Consider the following 22,256-nt stretch of genomic DNA (forward strand, 5'->3'; position numbering starts at 1 on the left):
CAGAAAGTTGTTATCAAGGATCTGTGATCAGAATAGAAGAATGTATGAAATGGACATTTACAAGGGCCTAAGTCTCATTGTGGACCACTATACAGGGAAGGGTAGCAAGCACTCCAGTGAGCGGGACTGGAATTCAAAAAGATCTTGATAAATGAGCATTATCATTTGAAAAAATAATTCAGTAAGAGGAATGTGAAGTTTCACAGTTAGGTTTGCAACTTTCAGTGGCCTATAGGATGCAATGACTCAATATTGTCAAGCTGTTATGAAAAATAATAGAGAGTACGCTGGGCTATGCATGTCTCTTCTGTACAACAGATGACAGACTCCTCATCTCCTGACTCAGTGGATACCCGCTGTGAAAGAAGAGAAAGGAAAATAAAGGCAGAAGGGGAAAGGAAAGTGCTTTTTGCGTATTTCAGATGGATAAGGGGAACAAGGAAGAGCGCACAGTAAAACAAGTTTCAAGAGAAAATTAAGCAAGGATGGAAATAGCGTTCCTTGCAAAAAAGACAGAAGCAGAAAGATTTGTAGTAATATATAGGTTTTTCAACAAAGGGTTCGAAAATATTTCAGTTTTGGATCTCCACTTGCATTGTGGAGATGTCAGAAAAGTCTCAATTAGTGTGCTCTGAGCCAGATTATTTCTATTGACTTTGATGGAATAACAGTGGAAATGCTGTCAGAGAGAAGAAACCCCAGCACCTGAAGAAGTTATCTCCATTTTGCTGGTGTCACTAATCGACATAGATTTAGTAGAAACATGCTCATGTCTTTAAGACATGCTTTTTATTATGGGAGAACATGTTTATATAATGGGAAAAGTACACGTTTCTGTTACTTTCTTTTTTGGGAAAGAAAATCAACTTTAAAACAAGTCAAAAAAATAAGAAGAAACCCAACTATTCAAAATGAAGAGGTAGATCTAAACTTTGCAACTACTCTAAGATGTGCCAGGTATTCTTTGCCTCTGCCACAGAGGCAACAGAAGAGGGAGAGCTGTGATATTTTGTCTGAAAAATGGAGTACCCTCAAAACTCCACTGCATGACCCCTGCACTGACACGCAACTTCCATACCAAAGTAAAGCCTTGAAGGGAAGGATCATGTGGCTGTGATGGAAGGAGGAGCTGGGAGATCAGTTACTGCCTATGAATCTTCAGAAGACTCTGAAGATACAAGCACCTCTTAGCAATGTACCAAACTTTGCTGTTTCTCTCAATGACAACAAAAATTGTCTAAACAGTAGAGAACTCCTGGAAGACTCAAGAAATCCCCTTATGTACAAAAGAAGATGTAAATTTATCATTCTTCTCTTGCAGGAGAGAAAGTGCTTAGAGTAATCCCAGACAGTCACCCTTGTACTCTTGATATAGTTGACATTTCAGGACTTTTTTCAAATATGTTGCAGTCACAGACACAAAACGCAACAGACCCACAAAACCAAACCAAACCAAAATATTAACCAGATAAGAATGTGTAAGTATAAACAGGGCTGGCAAAAAGTTCAGTCAGTCCCATTTATAATTGCAGGGAGCCATAAGGCCCTTTGAGTCAAATAGGCTGCATAAGTGTGAAGCCCACACATGAAAGAAATCCTGAGCACACTACTACTGCTGGTTGTAAGAAGAACTCCATTTGATACTGGAACCTCTGTCAGCATGTACCTTTCCATGAGTGCCCTAGCCTTTCCACTTTAAGATGTTTCTATGCTACAGTGCTCCCAAACTCCCAGATAATGAGGAAAAAATAAAAAGGAGGAGATGTAAACAAACTTGAAGTCTTTCAAACCAGTCAGCATCCCTTGGGGTTTTTTATTTTCCTTACTGCAAACTCTTTGATTCCAATTATAGTCCTCTGTACACTTCCCACAGATGAAGAAACAAAAGCAAAGACTGCCCCAATTTGGGTTTCCTACTGTTACTGCCCGTGTCACTGTTAGGCCAATGGATGAGAGCAGTCAAGCTGCTGGGCACAGCAGTGCTGGCTGACCAAGCCCAGGTGCTCTGATCCTGAGATTTCTTGCATGTATTATAACTGGATCCATAAAACAACCTGTTAAAGTTGACTTTAAATACATTTAAAGCAGATGATTCTCCAAGCTGCTCTTCTAGCTCCACGTGAGCTCTGAACCGATGTTCTGAACTGATGTGCCACTCAGGACACTGCACCTGGCAGGTGGAGGAGCATGGTACGTGGGGATGAGCTTTTTCCGTGTGGGTACAACTGCTGTGTCCCCACAGAAATGGTGAGCAGCTTCTCCTGCACAATGCAATCCATCTGTCGGCTTGTTTGGTTTAGTTTTGTTTCTTTTCTGCTCACACTCACAGAGTTGTTGCTGTTCACAAGACACAGTTTTAGTTACTGTGGCTCTGAAGTATCCACTGGGAAGCATATAAATGCTTAAATACGTATATTTTTTACACTATTCCCTTAGACTTACATGTAGGCTACTGAGATATAGTCTTCTATATGTTGCTTTTTCCACCTCTACATGCACAGAAGTTTACACATGCTTCTCTTGTTAATTTTCAGTTCCAACTGAACCAAACTCAAGAAGCCACAGGCAATTTTGGATGATGTCCAAGGACTGCTGGCAGGGAATGAGATGACTCTATGGTGCTCTGTTCAGCCTTGAGGTTCCTTGGGACCTACTGCAGAACATGTTTTTGCCATCAGCACCTGTTTGATGCGCATAAGGGTTAGCAAACACATTTTTTGCTGCAGTGGCGATGAACATCCTAGCTTATGAATGAGTATATGCTATTGGAAAAGGCTGTGTCTCACCCTACCCAGCGTAACTGAAAAGGTATAGGCAGGAGCTAGAACTTAACATGTCAAAGTACATTTTCATGTGCACAGAAGGCCCATTGGCATAGAAATTATCAGTGAGGAAATGGCATCCCAGGTCATGGCTTACTGTCCAGGCAATGGGATGGCTGGCGGGGTGCTGACACAACCTGAGGCATCCCTGGAGTCGTCATTGCTCCACCACACAGAGATTTCACAACCTAGACCTTGTTCTGGACATTCAGCCAAAGCTTTCCTTTCATAACCTCGCTTAATTCACCATGCACACCTCACACTAAATCATAGTTAATCAACAAGAATTTCAAGCAGCTGTAAATCAAATGAGAATGCCCATGGCCTCTGAGGTGGGTAGGATCAGACTCTGCCCACCCTCCTTGTGCTGGAGTGTGCATCACCTCCCATGTGCTAAGGGAACTTGGCTCTGCTCGTTGTCTTCCAGCCACAGAGATACTGGGGTGCTTACTGTGCAAAAACCCTGTCTCAGCCACACAAACCTATTTCAGCCCTTCGTCCTGGAAAATCCCTTTGGTCCTTTGTATATTATCTTGGCAGCATAAAATTTTATGCTCTTAAGAAACAGTTGTGCAGTAAAACCGTTGTGCTAAAGACTGGTTTATAGTTGTAATGAGTAACACTGTACTGTATACTCTTCTAAATTTTTCTGTAGGTCCATTTTGCTCTGAAGCTCCTGGCCTGGAACGCACTGGAATTTTCTAAATACAACTGTAGGACTCAAGGATGGAGGGAAAACTGTGAAACTGCATTATCTGGGGAGATAATCCCTGCCAGTCCTCCTTGTCCCAGTGCAGCTTTACACATTTGCTTTGGAGGGTTAGGATCTTATTTCTAGGAAGTGAGGTTTCTGGTTTCCTGTTCCTCCCTTTGCCACCCAGGTGGGCAAAAACTGTACAGCTCCAAATGGCCAAAGATGATGGCAATGCCACAAGGAAGTCTTGTGCTGACCTATGGGCTCTTTTGACGAAATACCGATGTTTATAACGCAGACATCCACTATGGAGTAATCTCTTTTAAACTGATAAGAAAGTATTCAGGGTGTGAATCATTTAATACCAAAGCAGACACTTGAAATAGCTCAGATGAATTGTGCCCCTCAAGGTGTCTACATTCCTTTGCTTGCCATGAGGAAAGCCTGGGGTGAGTGGATCAGAACCAAACATCTGTTCCAGACACGTCTAAAGGTGGGTGAGACTTTTGCTTCCTCCTGTGCATTTTCCAAACCATGAGATCTCAGATATGTCTTCCCAAGTCATCCAACCCAACCCTGCACAGAGCGCCTGTATTTCACAACTAACCCGGGCTCTGCGAGAGCTTTTGGCTGCTGGACAGCCACTTGCTCTGTGCTTTAGGCTTTCTTCTCCAATGGAGACAATTCCAGCACAGAAATCAGTAGCTGGGCTCTTTGAGGAATGCTTAGTTTTATCTGTTCCCCCTCCACCCCTGCTTCCTGCCACGGTAAGCTAAAATAGTTAAACGCTTGGGGTTTGGTTGCATGCATTGTTTATCCATACTTGCTCTTGCTTCTATGTTTAACAGAGGAAATAACTCACTACGATAAAGTATCACTGCATGCTGGTAACATCAGATAAGCTAAGCTGGACAAAAATGTTTTCTTTGGCAATTCTCCACTTTCTTTAATTTGGCTAGAGAACCCGCTTTACTTCTCGAAATGTGAAGGCCTCAGTTACACTTGACTGTAACAAAGAGTTTCACAGGTTTTCTTGTTAAACTCCATGTAGGACAAGGAGAACAATCCTGTCATTTCTTTCCCTGGCATACAATTGGGCTGATAAGCATCAAGCTGCACAAATCAAAAACCACAGTGAATGTCGTTTGCATTAGTTTTCTGCCTTTCCAGAAAAAAATGAGCCTTTGCAATCTGCTTACCAGCCCCTATTGGAAGCTGCACAATACTATAGTGATATATATTTAAGTTGGGCAAAGGGGATGAATAAGGGAGAGCAGCTGGAGGCAGCCTTTTTCGGGGGGAGGCAGCATTCCCAGGCACAGTAGGAGGAGCTGAGCATCTCCCTTGCAACTGGAGGGCATCAGAGGAGTCGCCCATGCCCCTCAGGAGTGGGACAGGGGCACTGCTCCCCGCACAGTGAGGGATGGGGAGAGAGGATCAGCGTGCAGGGATTGTCCCATGGGAATGGCTTGTGCTACAGCTTCTCTGTGGCTCCCATTGGTGGGTATCAGGCTGCAGGGGTCACTCAGGAGATATTTCAGCACATGAGGAGGGAGGGAAGGAGAAGGCTGCTGGAGGCTGGATGCCTCTGCCCCCTGGGTAGGCATGTGCATGGGTAAGCTTGGGGTGGTTCTGGGGTCAGGTTTTATCACTCCCTGTGTGGTGCTCTGGATGTGGCCACAGCTGAGCCTTGAGTCAAGAAACCTGACGCACCGCAGAAGGCAGTTATCTTCACCCTGTGCAATGAACATACATAGCTATGCAGGATGTATGCACATGGGACGACACATGAACTCGTGTCTGTTATGGGTTAACTGGCATGCAGGACTCACACCAGCGGCATTGCCACAGCCTCTTAACTTTATGTTTTGCACCTAACACAAAGCTTTGATCTCATGAGCCCTTTTTTGCCTGAAGGCTAGAGCATGGCACTACTCATGGGAGACACAGAGCAGCAGCAATGCAGCAGGTACATCACCATTCCCCTTCATCTCCCACCAAACACCTTGAAAAGCTCTGATTGGCCTTACTACAGCCCCCCTGCACGGTGAGGGCAGCTCCTCTGCTGATGGTGTGTAGCTCATACAGCCCATGCTCAGTGAGTCCCCTGCTTTTGGGGGGATATTGCATGCGCGATTTAGTGGACTTCACCCCAAAAATGTGCATTGGCTGTGCATTTACTGCACCTGCCCTAAGAGTGGGTGTCTGTGCAAGTGATGGACATACCAAAGATTTCTAGTTTTGACAGTGTTGCCAGTGGTATGGAAAGCTGAGCTACATTTCCAGGCAGAAAATGCACCTGGCATATAGTGAGTCATGCCATGAGGATCCTTCCTGAAGCATATGTACAGACTGAAAGCCCTAAATAGGCTGGATTTATCTGTTGGTTTTTTCCCACCCTTTCCTCCCTCCCTCAATACAAACATTTATGTAATAAAATATTTCTAGAGCACAATGTATAAACAATGCACACTTAATAAAAATAAGAACTGGAAAACTTTAGCAAGAAAACAGCTGACCTTAATTTTCTAGCCAGATAATGACTGAAGGTGTTTTTTTCCCAGATATAAGGTGTTTTTCTTGCGATAGGTTTGACCTACCCAAGAGTATTCTGCTTAACACTGGCTCCTTAAAGAGGTACTTGGATTTTTTTCTTTGTTATAACCAACGTGTAATTTCTGGGGCTTAAAATTTGAATCTCTGGTTAAATAACTTAGAAGCAAACTGTAATTATGTGCCTTTTTCTGATGCAGCTGGTGCCAAACCATAGATGAAAGCAAAGTGATTATAGACAAAGGGCAACCACTGGGTGACTGGGTTTCCTTTGGAGAGAGTCAGTACAAGTCATTTATGAGTAAATCATTTATGAGCTCAGTATCCAGTGTTAGGCTGGGTCCTGTATATAATATACAGTCAAAAGATAAAATACTGAAAAAAGCTGACATAGGAGATACCTTATTCCCTTCTAAGTGTCCTTTCCATATGCCACAGTATCCCAGTTCCCCTCTCTATCACCTCCACTGCTTCACAGTGGTGCTTTCAGGAAGCGAGGGTGCATTCCTCAGGGACAAGGGGTCAGCACCTCAGGCTGAAGAAAGCCCCAGCCCGTGTCCTGCAGTGGGAATGGATTAATCTGCCCCTTGCACGAGTCTGTAAAAGGGGTTGCTGCCCCTCCAGGCCTGCTTTGCCCTGTTTATTCCTTTTAAAGGGGTGTTGCTGCTGGGTTTTATATGGCACACTGGTCTGCCCACACCAAAATACAGTGGTGCTGAAATGGGTCTTTTGGACCATTGTTTTTCTGGTTCCAGTCCTTAAGATCCAAGAAGACCTTTAATTATTGTGGTCTGAGTGTAACTCATTCAGAGGCTTTCCCAACCACTTATTCACTTCTTCCTGTGGTAGAGCTTGCAGACCCAGATGTCATCAATGATATCAAAAATACGTTGTTTTTTGAAGAATCAGACCTTCGTTCTTAAATAACTGCTCTGGTACAAACTAAGATGGAGAAAAGGTTTTCTCTCTCTCAACTTAAAAGGAAACAATAATTCTCTCCTTTTGTTTCAATGCTATTCTATCCCATAATTTTTCTCTCTTTGCCATAGAAGTTTTGAAATCAAGTTAAGTACTGGAAAGAGAAGATGGTATTGTAAACCTTGGACATAAAAAAAGCACCTTGAACTTAAAAAAAGTAGTCAGTTCCAGTTCTTCCTGGGTTTTACGTTTGAACTTCCTCACCTCCAGGCTTCAGCTTTCTAGTCTGTAAACAGGAATAATACCTTCCTGTCTCAAAGAAGTGCTGTAAGAAGCTTAACTGATTCGAGTTTGTAGGATGCTGAGACATGGCAATACGTATGTGGCTATGGGGATACATATATGTGCATATTTGTATTTATCTATGGATGGAGGTACAGACTGGTTTTATTTTTGTGTATGCATCCTGGTTTTTGTTTTCATAATATCACTGTCTTCCTAAACCACAAAGATTTCTTACAGAGCAGAGAGCGTCAATAAGTTTACCTGAAGACCAGCTCGCACACAAATGAAAAGGGTTTTCTTGATGTATACTTCTTGCATCATTGTAAGTATCAATATTAGAAAGTTTTGGTATTTGATAAATGCAGCACAACATGCTCAAAAACAGTTCTCACTACAATGTCTTGTCACATTACCATATCTTTCAGAGTGATCTGTAATTCAAAAGGGAAGCAATACTTCACCTAGATATCCCTCTCCCTCCCTAATTTTCCTGGTTAAAATAACATGTTGCTGAATGTCGTGGTTTAATCCCAGTTGGCAACTAATCCCCACACAGCTGCTCACTCACTACCCCCAGGTGGGATGGAGGAGAGAATTGGAACAGTAAAGGGAGAACACTCGTGGGCTGAGATAAAGACAGTTTAATAGGTAAAGCAAAAGCCACGCATGCAAGTAAAGCAAAACAAGGGCTTCATTCACCACTTCCCATGGGCAGGCAGGTTTTCGGCCATCTCCAGGAAAGCCGGGCTCCATCATGCATAGTGGTAGCTTGGGAAGGCAAATGCCATACCTCTGGACGTCCCCCCCTTCCTTCTTCTTCCCTGAGCTTTATACGCTGAACATGACACCATGTGGTACGGGATACCCCTTGGGTCAGTTGGGGCCAGCTGTCCCGGCTGTGTCCCCTCCCAGCTCCTTGTGCCCCCCCAGCCTGCTCGCTGGTGGGCTTGGTGAGGAGCAGAAGAGGCCTTGAAGCTGTGTAAGCACCGCTCAGCGATAATGGAAACATCCCCAGTTACCAACAGTGTTTCTAGCACAAATCCAAAGCATAGCCCCATACTAGCTACTATGATGAAAATTAACTCTTTCCTACCCAAAACCAGCACACAGAACTATGATTCTTTTAATTTAAACCAGAACAGATCTTCTTTTCTTTCTGTTGACAGCACCCTCCAAAAGAGTGGATCCAGGCTCCAGGAGCAGCTCTTTGTTGGGCTGCCTACCACTCCCAAGCCCACATCAATTTTGTTCCCAGGACTTGTAAGCCGTTCTCTGTACCTCCTATCTCCTTTTGGTTTGCTGCTTTGGGATTTTGCAGCTTTGGGATATGGAAATTTTATGGCAGCCAATCACACAGGCTGCTCAACAGCATGACATCTGGAACCTCCTTCCCTCGGGGATGGCAGGCTTACAGCAGGATAACCATCTGCTCTGGCCTGACCACCACGACCATTTTTCTTTGTCTCCCACAAAGATGTCAACAGGCCTCATTCACTTCTCACTCCCTCCCAAACCAAACAGCTAGAATTTCCCTTCCAGAAAAAAGCAAAACCAAAACAGAACACCTTCTGTTTTAGAAATAAACTCAGAACCCTTGCTTTTATTATTACTGTTATTATTAACAAGGAAATATAAATATGCTAATTTCTATTTGGATGGAGAAACCAGCACATCAGCTGTTCCATTTTCCATTCAAAAAGTAAATCTAAATTTTGGTATTTTAATACGTATCTTTGCATGCACTTTCCAAAAACTACTTTTCAGTTCCTCAGTTATGTCTATTTCTTGTCCTGCTGTGGTACAACCCTCTCTGCTGTTACCTTTTTCCCATCCTTCACACACACCAGAGGTTACAGCATCCCACTGACATACCTTGTTGGAACAAGGAGCTAATCAATAAAAGATTACAGAAAGCCCTGTTTTCATTTTGCAACATGGACCTGCTAGAAATCTGCTGCAAAAACTCATCTCCTTCAAATAAAAAATAATTAAGTTGCAGTCCAGAGGGCAAAACGCGGTCTTCACCATATCTAGTAAACATATTTTCAGCCACTGAATCTATATGTCTAAACATACACACAAACAGGAGGCCAGGGGTGTGTGTGCACATAATATGGAAATAGTGACTGGCTTCTGTTTAAGGTTCTTCACATTTGTGGAATTTTTACTTACGTTACCTGTTTTGTTTGCCTTTTAATTAGGGACAATAAAAGAATGGATGCACTCGGCTTTGGCAAGGAGGTCAGTGTTTCCTGCTGCTAATAGGAAAAAGGCAGGTGACAAAATCAAAGTGCTGCTGCCCTGATCAGCGCAAGCGCTTACTGATGAATTACCAGCTTTTCCACCTGCCTAAAATCAAATGCATCCACAGGAGAAATGGTTCTTGCGGCAAAAGGTTGAAACGTTTTTGGTTACTTTGCCGGTAAGGAACTATGTTATCTTGGTAAACGATTTAGAGATGCCATTAAATGGCTCCTATTTTGTTATATTAAACCTGACAAATGCTAAGTAAGTTTCTATTCTGGTGTTATTTGGCTTCTTTCAATGTAACAGCTGGAAATGAGAAGGCAGCAGCTCCTTGTTACCAGGCAATTCTCCCCAACAACCAGCAGCTGCCCCAGGGACCAGGGTTTGGGAGCTGCTCTGCAGTGACAGCTCTTCTCCTTTCTTTCAAACCCAGATTGATGGACAGAGGCTGCTTCAGCGTGGGGTCCCCTCTAAGAGCTCAGAGCATTTGCAAGAGATACATCTCATTAAAGCTATGGTTTCGTCTCTCGCCATCCCATTATATTGTGTTATATAGCTGGGAGTTCACCCACTAATTCCAATAAGCCCATTTTTTTCTATATACAATCAATCCTTAAGTTATGTGTTTATTGCTTTGAATTAACAAGCACAATAAATACATCACGGTCTTCTGCTAAGAAGCCCATTTCAAAGGCAGCCACGGGTATCGGCACAATCCCTCCTGCCTCTGAGAGACAGCTCACACTCGTAATCTCTCAGCAAGTCCACTTGCCAGCTCAGTGTTTATGTTATCCCTGGTGCAGTTTTGTAGGGCATAACACACTGGGTGGTCCTATATTTGTTCTTACCATTTTGCTGCAATGTTCTTTTACTCCTCATGTCACCCTTGAATTTATTTATATTTATTTTAGGCTTTATTCAAACAACTGAAAATCCCCTAGGAAACAAGCACATGTGGAATGCATAGGAATAAAAACCATGATGACCTCATACATAGTATATTAATATATAGCTGACCTAATAAAACACAAATCACATCCACTAGCAATATTTCTGAAAAACCTTGCTTCACTCATAAGTTCATTCATACTCAGAGAGTCTGGTTTGGGATTCAGGTTTGTTGAACTCTTGCCCTCAGTGTAAGTCTGAAATGGGCTCCGTATGTTGACACTGCCTTTTCTCTTGATGTTTTCCTGACAACCAGACAGTTCACTGTAGTTTCTTCATCACCAGGATGCCCCATGTTTTAGCTCAGCACACTTCCAGCGGGATGGCAACAGAAGACAGATGTGAAGGAGAAACAGATCCTTCCATGTTGGTGCAGTGCTTCAATGCAAGATCCAACTGCCTGGGCTGCAAAGGAGCATTCAGAAGGCAAACCAATGGCCCTGAAGGGAGATTGGTCCCTTGCAAAAGTTATTCCTCTGGTCATTCAGTCCAGTGTATGGACACGGGCTTGACTAGCACCTGCAGGAAAAGGAGCCTTTCTTTTTTTCTCCTCCAGCACAATGCATCACTGTCAGAAAACTGGGTTTGGATCCCTTATTGAAGACACTAATTAGGAAGTCTTCTATAAAAATTATTTTTGAGCAAATGATGTGTGAAAGATGAATGACCTTTCTTCTACAGCTCTCTCCGTGCACCCAGCTCCATTTCTTTATCCACGTCTGTCTTTCTCTAATCTACATTTGCCTATTCTTCTCACCAATTTCTTCCTCCACTAAATTTAAGCATATTTTGGAAGTTGACCCTTTTCTTCTTGAGTCAATATATGCTAGTCGCTCAAAAGAGTTAAGCATTATAATGAGACCTTTTCTCTATTTGTTTTTATTAGAAAATATTTGATTCCAACATACTGAATAGGAGGAACTTTATGCCATTAGCGTTATTGGCGACTTCTTGATGAAATTTCACATCCTCCCAGAAAAACTTTGGCCTGATCTAAACAAAGACACATGTTTGTGTGGGTCCAGGAAAGTTTTATATTTGGAAGAGGGGAGGGGAGAGTAATTTTTATATGTATCCAGGGATCTGAAAATAGCCTGCATCAAAGCATCACTTCTCATTGGTTTTAGTTGCAGTTACTCACCTTTCTGACAGATCCATTTTTATTGCCATTCTCATTCTACATCAGAATCTTTGAATAAGGTTTCACACATTCTTTAGTAACATTTTTCAGTGGAGCTGCATGACCATGCGTCCTTAGCTGTGCCTTGAAATCTTCTTAGAAGGTTTGCATCCTATTTTCTTACCCTTCCACCTTTCTCTTCTCATTAATAAAAACCCTTTACAATTTTTTTTTAATTATAGTCTGTCTGCCCACAGTGGTTCCAGTTTGTGCGTTCCTTTCTTTGTCTGCTCAGATGTGGGTGAAAATCAAGATTTTTTCAACCTCTACAGAATTTTAATGCCAAATACCAACATAAGGAGATATGATAGAAATATTAAGTGATGGAATGATGGGTGCTTTATCTTCAAGCCAGAAATCTATTACACCTCAATGTAATATCCTTAACTGCATAACAGACATGCAAAGGTAGGTGCATGGCAAAGGAACTGGGCTTCCTTGACAAAGCAGTTAACACCCCTATCTAACGCTTGGATCCCAGGGATCCGGAGGTCTTTTCCAGAATGGAGGAAAGCAAAGGTATCCTTTTCAAAGGGAATACGAAGTGAAAAGTTACATAAGCGCCTCTTCCAGTTTCTCCTTCTCTGCAACCTCCTGTCATGACAAATACAACAGCCCTGTTAGGCTTCCCGTCTCCCAGTGGAAGACTTCTTCTTAACACCCTTCTCCACAGTGCTAACCGCACTACGGTGACACAGATTGCACAGAAAACAGACCTGCTGGTCCCCCATCCTCACCTCATCCTTTCCATGACCTGCAGTGGTGTTTAATGAACCAGGAGCTGTGAAGTACTGTAGGCTGGGTCAGTAGTCCTGATGCTTTTGCTCAGTGCCACTTAGGCTGACAGATCACCCATGGAGGATGGTGGCATGTTCTGCCCAGGAGTTTGCACATTGCCTCGCCTGCTGCAGAGGGAATGCCACTGCCCAGATGATCAATTTTTTGCTGGTGCTGCTATCTAAAGCCATTTTCAGTCACCATTTTGACCTTTAATAAAAGAAAATCCCATTGACCTGGAACCAAGACAGCTACAGAGGGGACAACAACAGTTGAGAGATTCCTATTCTTGAAACCTCCAGTTTATTTCCTGGCATCAGGCTGCGAATTGTAGTTCACACAACTAAGCAGCAAGTTCCAGATCTTAATGTGCTGAGCTTGTTTGGCATGTGCCCAGCCCGTAGTGTATTCAGGTCAAGGATCGTGGAATTAGCTTGCTTACTCTCACAGGGATTTGCTGGTTAAGTATCCTGCCTTCCACAATAATTTGATTTTTTTAATATTCTGATGTAGTCTCACACCCTTTTACTCCTCCCTCCTCATAGGATAGAAAAAAAATGTAGGAATGTCATCTTTGGAGCACTTTTGAAGGGAAAAGAACAAGAAGTGAATGTGGAACGAGTATGTGAAACAGTCACTTGTCCCTAAAATCTGAGGTACTTCGGGAGTGTGAGACAACCATAGGACATAGATCTAATCAAGTTTTCCTTGAGGTCAAACAAGTACATCACATGGAAATGCTGGTCCTTCAGAAGTCAACAAGAACCACCACCACCCCTCCCCATGGTGCCCCTGCCTCAAGGAATGACGGATGGAAGGAAGGAAGGGCACACTTGGGAATACCTTCCTCTTCTACATAACTCAATGTCTTTGACTCTAAAATTGTGAGGCCTGTTTACTCTTTTTAGGACATTTTAGTTTCATTCTACAGTTTGGTACCTACAAATGTAATCAGTTGCAGGAACCTAAAGGAACGTTGCTCAGTTACACTTCCTCAGCATGGCTACATACTACGCACTGGTTTTCACTGGAACGTAAATGCTACCTTGGATTTTGTTTTGGGGTTAGGTAGGTAAGAAAGACAAAGCAAATGATACTCATCAGAATTTGGAATAACTGACTCAAGTTCTGTTACCTGGCAAGTAATTTTTCAATTTTTGGTCTTTAACAAACACCGTCTAGTGGTATTTTTAATCACTTCTCTCAACATTTGTTAATTTTGGTGCATATTTTTGGTTAGTGTCTAGAAACCAATGGAATCTAATCCTACAGTTTCAGATTTACATCTGGAAATTTCTGTGCCTAGACTACTTTAAAGTCAAAAGGGAGTCTAAAACAGGACATGCTGAGAGCACAAGCAGTTCATATAGTGCTGTTTTACTGTTTTCTGAATTATTTTTTCTATCCTGTTTTTTATTTTCCCTAAGACCTCACTGGGATAGCTGAGATCAGATGGTATAAAGCCATGAATTCTGAAGAAAATTAAACTGTTGCTTTATGCAACTCATTGCTTAAATCTACCTTAAATTCTACAGTGCCAGAATAATAGAAGGTGGAAAATGTGACTGTTAAGAAGGATTTCTGGGCTCACCCAAATCAGTGTTTGATGTCTGTGCCAGGCAACTTACTGGAAACTATAATAAAGAATAGAAATAGTAAATTGAATGACATGCTGGAGAAGAATCAGCATTGCATATCAAGTGGGATGTCATGTTTTGCAAACCCATTAGAGGTTCAAGGAGTGATTTTTATGTAGATAAGGCTGGTTAAGATAAAATTACATACCTGGATTTCCAAAAAGTTTTTGACCTGGTCTTTCTCCATAGGCTCTCAAAGCGTATTCATATGGCATAAAAGGAAAAGGATAAAAAAAGTCTAAAAGAAAGGAAACTCATCATAAGATTACACAATATAAAGTATTTTCCAGAACCCACAAAAATCTCTGCTGTTTGACACCTTCAGAAATTTTATGGAGAATTTTAACGTCATGAAGACAGTTGGCAGATAATACAAAATTCATTTGCAATCTGAAACTGGCAATCAAGAATTTCAGAAGACATTAGAGAAAATAATTTTTTTCTGCCGGCTTAGTGAGCTGTCTCAATTTGCTGAGAGGTCGCATCAGTGACAAAAGCATACAAAGATCGGGCAGGGAGAACTGAGCATCTAGATACACGGCAGAAGCATAGAGGGAAGGGAGAAACAACCTGTTTTGGTAACACGAAGCTGTTAGATTAGCTTAACTGTATTGCTTGATAGCAATTTTGATATGACGGTGATAAATGACAAGTGACATTTAATACACGGATAAACAAAGTGATGCACCCATGGAAGGCAACCCTTGCCATATGTGTCCACTGGTAAAACAGCAACTCCACTCAGGGAAGAGGTTTCAGACCTTTTGTTCATAGCTCTTTGGAAAGAACAGGTCAGGAAGTGAAAAAGAACCTGCACGATGTTTGGAAATATTAAGAAAAAACAAAAGTAAGACAAAAGCAGGACAGTGCCGCTGCAAACCCACATCTTGAATATCACATGTAGTTTTGTCCACTTAGTCTGAAAAAAAAGGTATAAATAGAAAAGACAGGGAGAAGGATGAAAACAAAGACGGGGAATAGGGTCTGTATGAGGGGCATAGGCTGCAGTTCCATGGCCGCCAATGGATTTACTGCTGCAATCCCACTCCACGCTTCTCTGCCATCACTGAGCTGGTTCAGCCCAGTAACCTGGTAGAAAACATATGCACACTATGAAAAAGGAGGAGTTTCCTGCCAGGTGAGCAAGCTGAAACGGCACAGCCACAACTCCAGATGTGGGCAGGGGGACACACAACGGAGGGAGCAAAGTGGCAGCCAGTCCTAGGAAGCCTCTGCCTGCATCTGTAGCTTCACAAGCCATTTTGGCCAGCTCTGCTGCTGAAATCAGCAGGCCCACATTCCCTCCACTTGCGGCTACTCACTGCCACCCCTGAAAGGCTCTTCCTTTTGGTGTTTGTGCAGCTGGGTGGGAGAACTGTTCTGAATTAAAATTAATCATTTTTGCTGATCAGGTTCGCTGCATGCCAGCACAAGAAGCGGATGTGACCGAAGGACAGGAACAAGCAACGGGGACTGGTGGGACTGCTGCTTCAAGCAATGCCAGCTCAAAGGGGGTTGGAAACAAAGAACAGACCAGGGCTCCATGGTTCAGGAAAAGGGATGGTTCTGAAAGCATATAAGAGAGGTCTATAGAATTTCATGGTGAATACAAACAGGCATGGTAATTCAGTTTTTTAGATGATGAAAATTCAAGTACCCTATAAAATTATTAAGCACTGGATTTAAAACTGGTGGGGAGAAGTTCCTGTCTAGTCTTTGGGCGTACTTGGGACCTTACTGCCACTCCTGAAGGCCAGAAGTACCAACAGATCAAAAAGCTGTTTGACATATTAATGGAGAAGAGGTGCATTTGTGGCTGTTAGTGTGACAGTGGGCACGGTTTTGATCTAAGAAAGCTCTTCCAATGCACTTCAGAAGCTGAAAACAGAAAGACCACTCCACGGTGATTTGTATGTTTTCATACCTCTTACCTGTGTGTTTACCACTGGCCGTTTTTGGGCAGAAGATGCCAGCCTAGGAATGGTTGCTTTGAATGAGTAGGCTGGCTCTTAGGTTTTCATGTACTTCAACTGTATGTAATATAAATATGTTGTTTACATTTGTTACATTACATTTTCAGTAATTTATTGCGGAGTCAAAAAGCCTGTCTTAGGTATACCTAAATACTAAAATTACACTTTTTTCACATCACAGTTTTCTTGAAGAATGTATAGCTTCGGTGTTACTCATGTCACCTGTGCCACTCGCCCACCTGCAGGGCAGGGCAGGTAACTGGGGTGGCTGTAAAGCGGTGGCAATGGCCAGGGTTAGGGCAGCTCTGAGCTCCCACCCCACAGCTCCAGGGTACGGCTAACGGGGGACGTGTCCCACGTAACTACGGCTGGACACGGGACAGTACGGGACGGCTTGCAGTGTGTTGGTACAAACCACATCCACCTCTTCCCCCAGGAGTTTATCCTAAAACAGTGGGATAAACTGAAAATCTAGCCGTGAAGGGAAGAGGTATCGGGGTGTGGGGAGAACCCGAGTTCCCAGCATAAGGCGGCGCTGGTAGGTTTGGTGCCAGCTTCTGCCCCTCCAGTGATGGGCCCGGAGCCATTAAAAAGAAGTGGCCGGGGGTGAGGGCGCAGCCCCCGCCCGCGCCCCGCCGCCCGCCCATCGGCCCGGCTCCCGGTAAACACTCCCCCGCAGCTGGGCACGGCCTCTCCCCAGCGCCGGGGCAGGTACGCGGGGCCGGGCCGCTGCCCGCCGCGAGGTGTGTCCCTGTGCCGCGGCTCGGCGGGGACTTGGCGAGCGATTGGGTAGGACGGGCGAGCGGCTCCCCGGCTCCCCTGCTGGGCTCCCCGGCGCCGCGCTCCCGCAGTAGCAGCGCGCTCCCCGCCCGCGCCGCCGCCGCCGCCCGGCCCGCTCCGCCAGCGCCCGGCCCGGCCGCCGCCGCCGCATCATGCCGCATCCCGCGGCGCCCCTCGGGGCCGCCCTGCTGCTCGTCCTGCTGGCGGCGGACTCCTCGCAGAGTGAGTACCGCAGGGCGGCCCGTCCCCGCCGCACACGCCGCCGAGCATCCCCCACCGCCCCGCGCGTGTAGGTGCGGGCCGGGGGAGCTGCCGAGGCGGCGGGGGGGGATGCGCGGCTTCGCGGCGGCGGTGCCGGCGGGGGCTGCCGGTGGGCGGCGGCGGCCGCGGGGCTGGCGGCGTGAGGGGCCGCGCCGAGGCCGCGGGGACCCACGGGCGGGGAGGGCGCACGGTGCTCCCCGGGCGGGGCGGCTCGGTGTGCGGGGAGGGGGGCTACGGCGCGGCCAGGCGGGCTCCGCTGTTCACCGCTGCCTCTCCTTCCTCCCGCTCCTCTCCTCCTCCTCCTCCTCCTCCTCCTCTCCCCCCCCATCCCGCCGGCCCGGCCACCGGCGGCCCAGCCGTGCTGCTGCGTGCCCCGGAGGCTGCCCAGTTCCTGCGGCAGAGGCAGCGGCGAGCCTACCAGATCTTCGAGGAGACCAGGCAAGGGCACCTGGAGAGGGAGTGCGTGGAGGAGCACTGCAGCAAGGAGGAGGCCCGCGAGGTGTTCGAGAACGACCCCGAGACGGTGAGGGCACGGAGCCGCCGCGGGGGTGCGGGTGGGCTGCCCGGCGCTGCCCGCCCCCGGCCATCTGCGGCTGGGTGCCAGCTGCATGCACAGCTGGGGAAGGCGGTTGGGGGCGGGGGGGGGGGGGGGGGGGGAGGATGAGGAGGAGGAAGAATCAGAACCATTAGGTGCATGACTGAAAGCCACATGGCATAGCGGGTGCTGCCCGGTTAGAAACACCGGGGCGGGGGTGGTGGGGGTGAGCAGCCCAGCCCGGGCCTGCTGCCCCCGGGGGGAAGGGCCCTCCTCACCCCTGGTGTGATACCGTGGAGCAAGACCAGCGCGATACAATGCGGTGGGTGCCCTGTCTGGACACCTTACTGTCCCTCTTCCCTTCAGCCTCCCATCCCAGCTGTATTTAAAAACCCCTTAATGTTGTGGTGTGTGTCAGAATAGGGGTTTCTCAGAAGAAGTGTGTCGTAAACACACTTTAATCCTCTTGGGCCATGTTGAGCTTGGTCAGCATTCTGGAATCAGTAGGTTCAGGACCTGCCACTACAGCAGCAGGACAGTGTGTGTAGGGGAGGGTGGTCCTGCCGTGCTTCTAACCCTGAGTGTGGAGTCCTGCAGGCAGTCACAGCCCACACACCACCGGCGTAGCGGACTTTTCCAGCCTTCTCAAGGCTGACTTTTTCTCTTCAGTCTTCTCACTTTGGACAGCATGTGGATGCAGTTGTGTTGCTTTACTAAGCTTGGCTTACTCTTCCAGTTACTTGACACCTCTCTACGCTGTTTCGGATCGGCTGTTCTCATCTCGGGGATTATCTGGCTTTGATTTAGCAGTGGGAAGTGGATTTTCTTGGTGTTCAAACTGAAGCTTGATGCTGCACAGCGTGTTCCTGTTAATAATATGATGCTCTAGGGAGAAGATAGGACAGAGCACGAGAGAGTGAGAGCGAGCGTGTGTGTGTGTGTACACAGACACACACACCCCACAGGCAAGGGAGGGACTCATCTGAGGAGATGTTTTATGCTTCAGTCAGACAAGTCTTGACATGTGTGCTTCATTAGCAGGCTCAGCGCTGGATATAAAGTGCTGTAGCTTGTTGTCACAAGGCAGTAGCAAGTATGGCAAAAACATTGTGATGCTGGCTTTTCTTTTTGACAGTTTTTAATTTAAAGCTTAAGAAGCACTTGCCCAGGCAGCATTTAACGGTACACCTCTTTGTGTACGTGTAGTCATATCTGCATGCAGCAATGTTTGCTTCTGTCCTGTAAAAGTGAGCCAATACATAATATGCATAACTGTAATGTGGCGAGAATGGCAGGCACAACTCTTCCCAAATTCATGTTGAATAACATAACTTTAGCTCGGTGTAAATACTCACCGTATAGCAGCAAATGCAGGAAAAAATAACCCAAATGTGATTTTGTAGCATTCTGGAAAAAAGGTGATCTGAGGTCACCAGTTTTGCTGACTGGCTTCTGGCCAAGAAAGTAGCCAAAGGCGATGATGCATTGACAGATCAGTTTAGAGGGTGGTAAACTGTGTAAATGTGTCAGGAGTTTTTAACAATAGTCAGTACTTATTTTGTGTATTGGACAAAATATACAGCTCTCCAGCTGTAATGGAAATAGTGAAATAAAATTGGTTTAAATCTTACCATGTATAATATGATAGTTAAATATGTAAGTAAGTGTAAATACATAAATATAAGATCCAGTCATGCCGTTTAAGTGTGTTTTGCAGGACAATGCAAAGTTTCTGTCATTGCAAATGATTTTGATTTTTTTGTTGCATTTTCTTTGTTACTTCTGCTAGGTCTCTCTAGTTCTGAAAACCTCTGAAGAAATATCACTTAGGCTAGAGGATCTTCGAGTGTCTGTGCCCCCTAGCTTATTTTGCACACACTTCTACCAAAGTACTGTATTTTGTAATACTTCTAGGCCTGCAGTGACGTAAGATTCTAGCTTTTCTGAGACATACACTTCCAAAGAGCTGTGAACTTGTTACGTGCAGCATGTCCTACTCCTTCCTGTTATTTTGCTTCAGTTTGACTGGGAAGCAAGTGAGCCACCACCTATCAGGGGATTTATGGCCTTTCCTATCCATTTTGCAATCGGTATGTGACATGAAGGCAGCAGCTGTGGTTGAGTAGTAGTTTTCTAATGCATGGTGGCAGAGTTCATGTGTGCAGGTTGTTACTATTCTACACATTGGATGCCTTCAGTGCTTTGTAAGGCATAGGTGACTACTCCTCTGGCAGTATTTGTGGATTTGATGGACAGACTATTAATACATACCTGAGGTAATGGAAGTGTCTCTTAAAGGCTAGGAAGTTATGCTGTCATTTCACTGATGCTGTGTTGTACGTCCTGTCCTGTTGGCTGACAGGAGAGGGAAGCTAGCTGAGACAGACTTGACTCAGGAAAGGTGAATACTGTTGATAAACAACACCTAGCAGTTGAGGAATTACAGTAACTGCAGTCATACTTAAGCATATTGTCAGGCTGTAGCTGATCCATGCTGGTAAGGTGAGGACTTCTTATTGACCAGGGAAATGTACAGATTGCTGTTGACAGCTGCTGCTGATTCCTTGTAGTTTAGGAAGGCTGAAATTTTAGTCTTTGCCTGCTGAACCTGGTCACCGGGGCTAACTACTTAAGTCATGGCAGAAAGAAACACTTCTTGCCCTGCGCTGAGCCCTGTGGCTAACCTCGTAGTAGGCAAGCCGTGAGGAACACATCAGTGCACTGCTGATCTGTGCTGTTGTGTCTCCCAGGTTTTATGCTTTAAAGCGTCGGATGAGCGTGAATGTAGGTATTTAGCTGTTTTTACTGTCCCGTGAGAGAAACGGTCTTGCAGCCTTGACAACTGAAGGTTAGTTTGAGACTATATAGCTTGCTGCTTCTCTGTTCGACCTCAAGAAAGTGTTGTGATGTGAGCACAAGTGTTGTCTCTCTTCCCTGTCGCCCCCTTCTGCCTCGCCCCCCCCCCATCAGGTGATGTAATGAAATGTATGAGTCCTTACAAATCGTGCCATTCTTAACTCTCCTGTGGTTGTGTAAAGAGAATTTCAAGGTCTAATTTCAAGACCTATGACTTAAATATGTGTTAGGAAATTGCATAAACTGATTCAATCAGACAGCTCCAGAAGTTCAGGCAAGATGAAGCAAGGCTGTAGCGTAGCTTGCGTGATGCTTCCCAGGTAAAACCATAGCTTGATCCAGCCAATTATAACATCTAGCCAAGAAAAACATTTTACAGAAAGATGCCTGTTTACAGGACAGACCAGTAAATAGAAATGAAACATCACGTACCTATAGCAGAGCACTCTTTCTCTGCGCCTTCATTGTTTCAGTGATCAGCTTTCCAGAGCAACATCTGCAGGCAGTCAGCAGCAGATACACATTTTCTGAAACCTGAATGTGGGTGTTGCCACATGTGTGATTACTTACTTCAGCTGCTAAGAATAGTGTATTAGGCGGGGCCAAATGGCCATTCATTTGTAGGCCAGTGCAGCTTTTGTCTTTTATGTTACGGAAAATATAAATATCAGCTTGCCCAGACTGGAGGAAGGAAGATCAATTGAAACGTTTTTAGATTGTGGGTTTTTTTAGGAGGCAGAACAAAACTCAGTCTGTGCCATTTGTATGACTATACATGGTAAAAACAAGTGTGAGCCTGGGTTAATGAGTCTTGCAGCCTATCTTTTTCATGAAGCTGATTATAACATACTTAGATATTACTGCAGAATTCTGGGATGGTTCCTGGTTTATAATTTCATTTATGCTAGAGGTACCAAACAGAAAAATGAAAAGATAATATGAGATAGAAAACATGCTCATGGGAGGTATGAGGACTGTTTCTAAATGGTATCTATTAAAAAGATATGCTGGGTGTGATAGATGTGATGAAGTTGCAAAACATCTTGGATATAGAGATAAGAATGTTAGCTTACTTAAAATGTTGATGAGGCCTTATAAAAAGCAGTACTGCAGAAATATTTGACCTTGGTATGCAGTCAAGGTATTACAGCTTGTTAACTAACTGATAAACTGCTCTGGAATTTGGTTGACCTGTTCTAAAAATGTGGTCATCCAAGCATGTAAAACAAAGGGCAGAAGGGAGCGTAGTTGCTGGTGTTCTTGGAAATGTTGGATTTCTCTGAAGAATAAATAGAGCAAAAAGTGTCCTTGTGGAGGGAATTTCTCTGTTCTGAAAGGCTCAGCATAGGGAAGGTGATTGAATGCAGCCTCTTATAATTTGATACCAGTTTATCAGTGCAGCATCTGTCACTGCACATCTTGCTTGCTGTTGTTACTGTTGAAGAATTACTGGTCTTCCTGCAGGTCACCATTGGAATTGCCATGCTGAATACTTTGAAAGGTGTTAGGCCCACCAGAAACGCTGGCCACCTGTGTTTACTCTTCATGAATTTGTCCCTCTATGAAGTACCTTGGAAAGCCAGCTGGTTTTCATATGCGTGCAGAATGAACATCTGATTCACAGGCAGGCACATGAAAAGTTCTCCTGCTTTTTGAGGCACTTGCATCCAAACTGCTGTTAAAATCTATGGCTTGTCAGATACACAAAACACTGGCAGAGAATCACAGGGTGACGTGGGCTGAAGGGCACTGAGGAGGTCTCCAGTCCACTCATCTAGTCCAGTTTCCCA

General features: G+C 44.9%; 1 protein-coding gene across 1 annotated transcript in view; it reads left to right on the forward strand.

The window, feature by feature from the left end:
* Positions 1 to 16,761: 16,761 nt before the first annotated feature.
* The window catches only part of GAS6 (growth arrest specific 6), a 41,416-nt gene continuing 35,921 nt past the window's right edge, over positions 16,762 to 22,256 (forward strand). Inside the window, exons 1-2 of the mRNA XM_055802570.1 lie at positions 16,762 to 17,036; positions 17,432 to 17,598. Of these exons, the coding sequence (XP_055658545.1) occupies positions 16,967 to 17,036; positions 17,432 to 17,598 (237 nt within the window). The 5' untranslated portion in view covers positions 16,762 to 16,966. The remainder of the gene's footprint in view (positions 17,037 to 17,431; positions 17,599 to 22,256) is intronic.

The sequence above is a fragment of the Falco peregrinus genome, chromosome 4, assembly GCF_023634155.1.
Source record: "Falco peregrinus isolate bFalPer1 chromosome 4, bFalPer1.pri, whole genome shotgun sequence".
NCBI classification, from domain to species: Eukaryota; Metazoa; Chordata; class Aves; order Falconiformes; family Falconidae; genus Falco; species Falco peregrinus.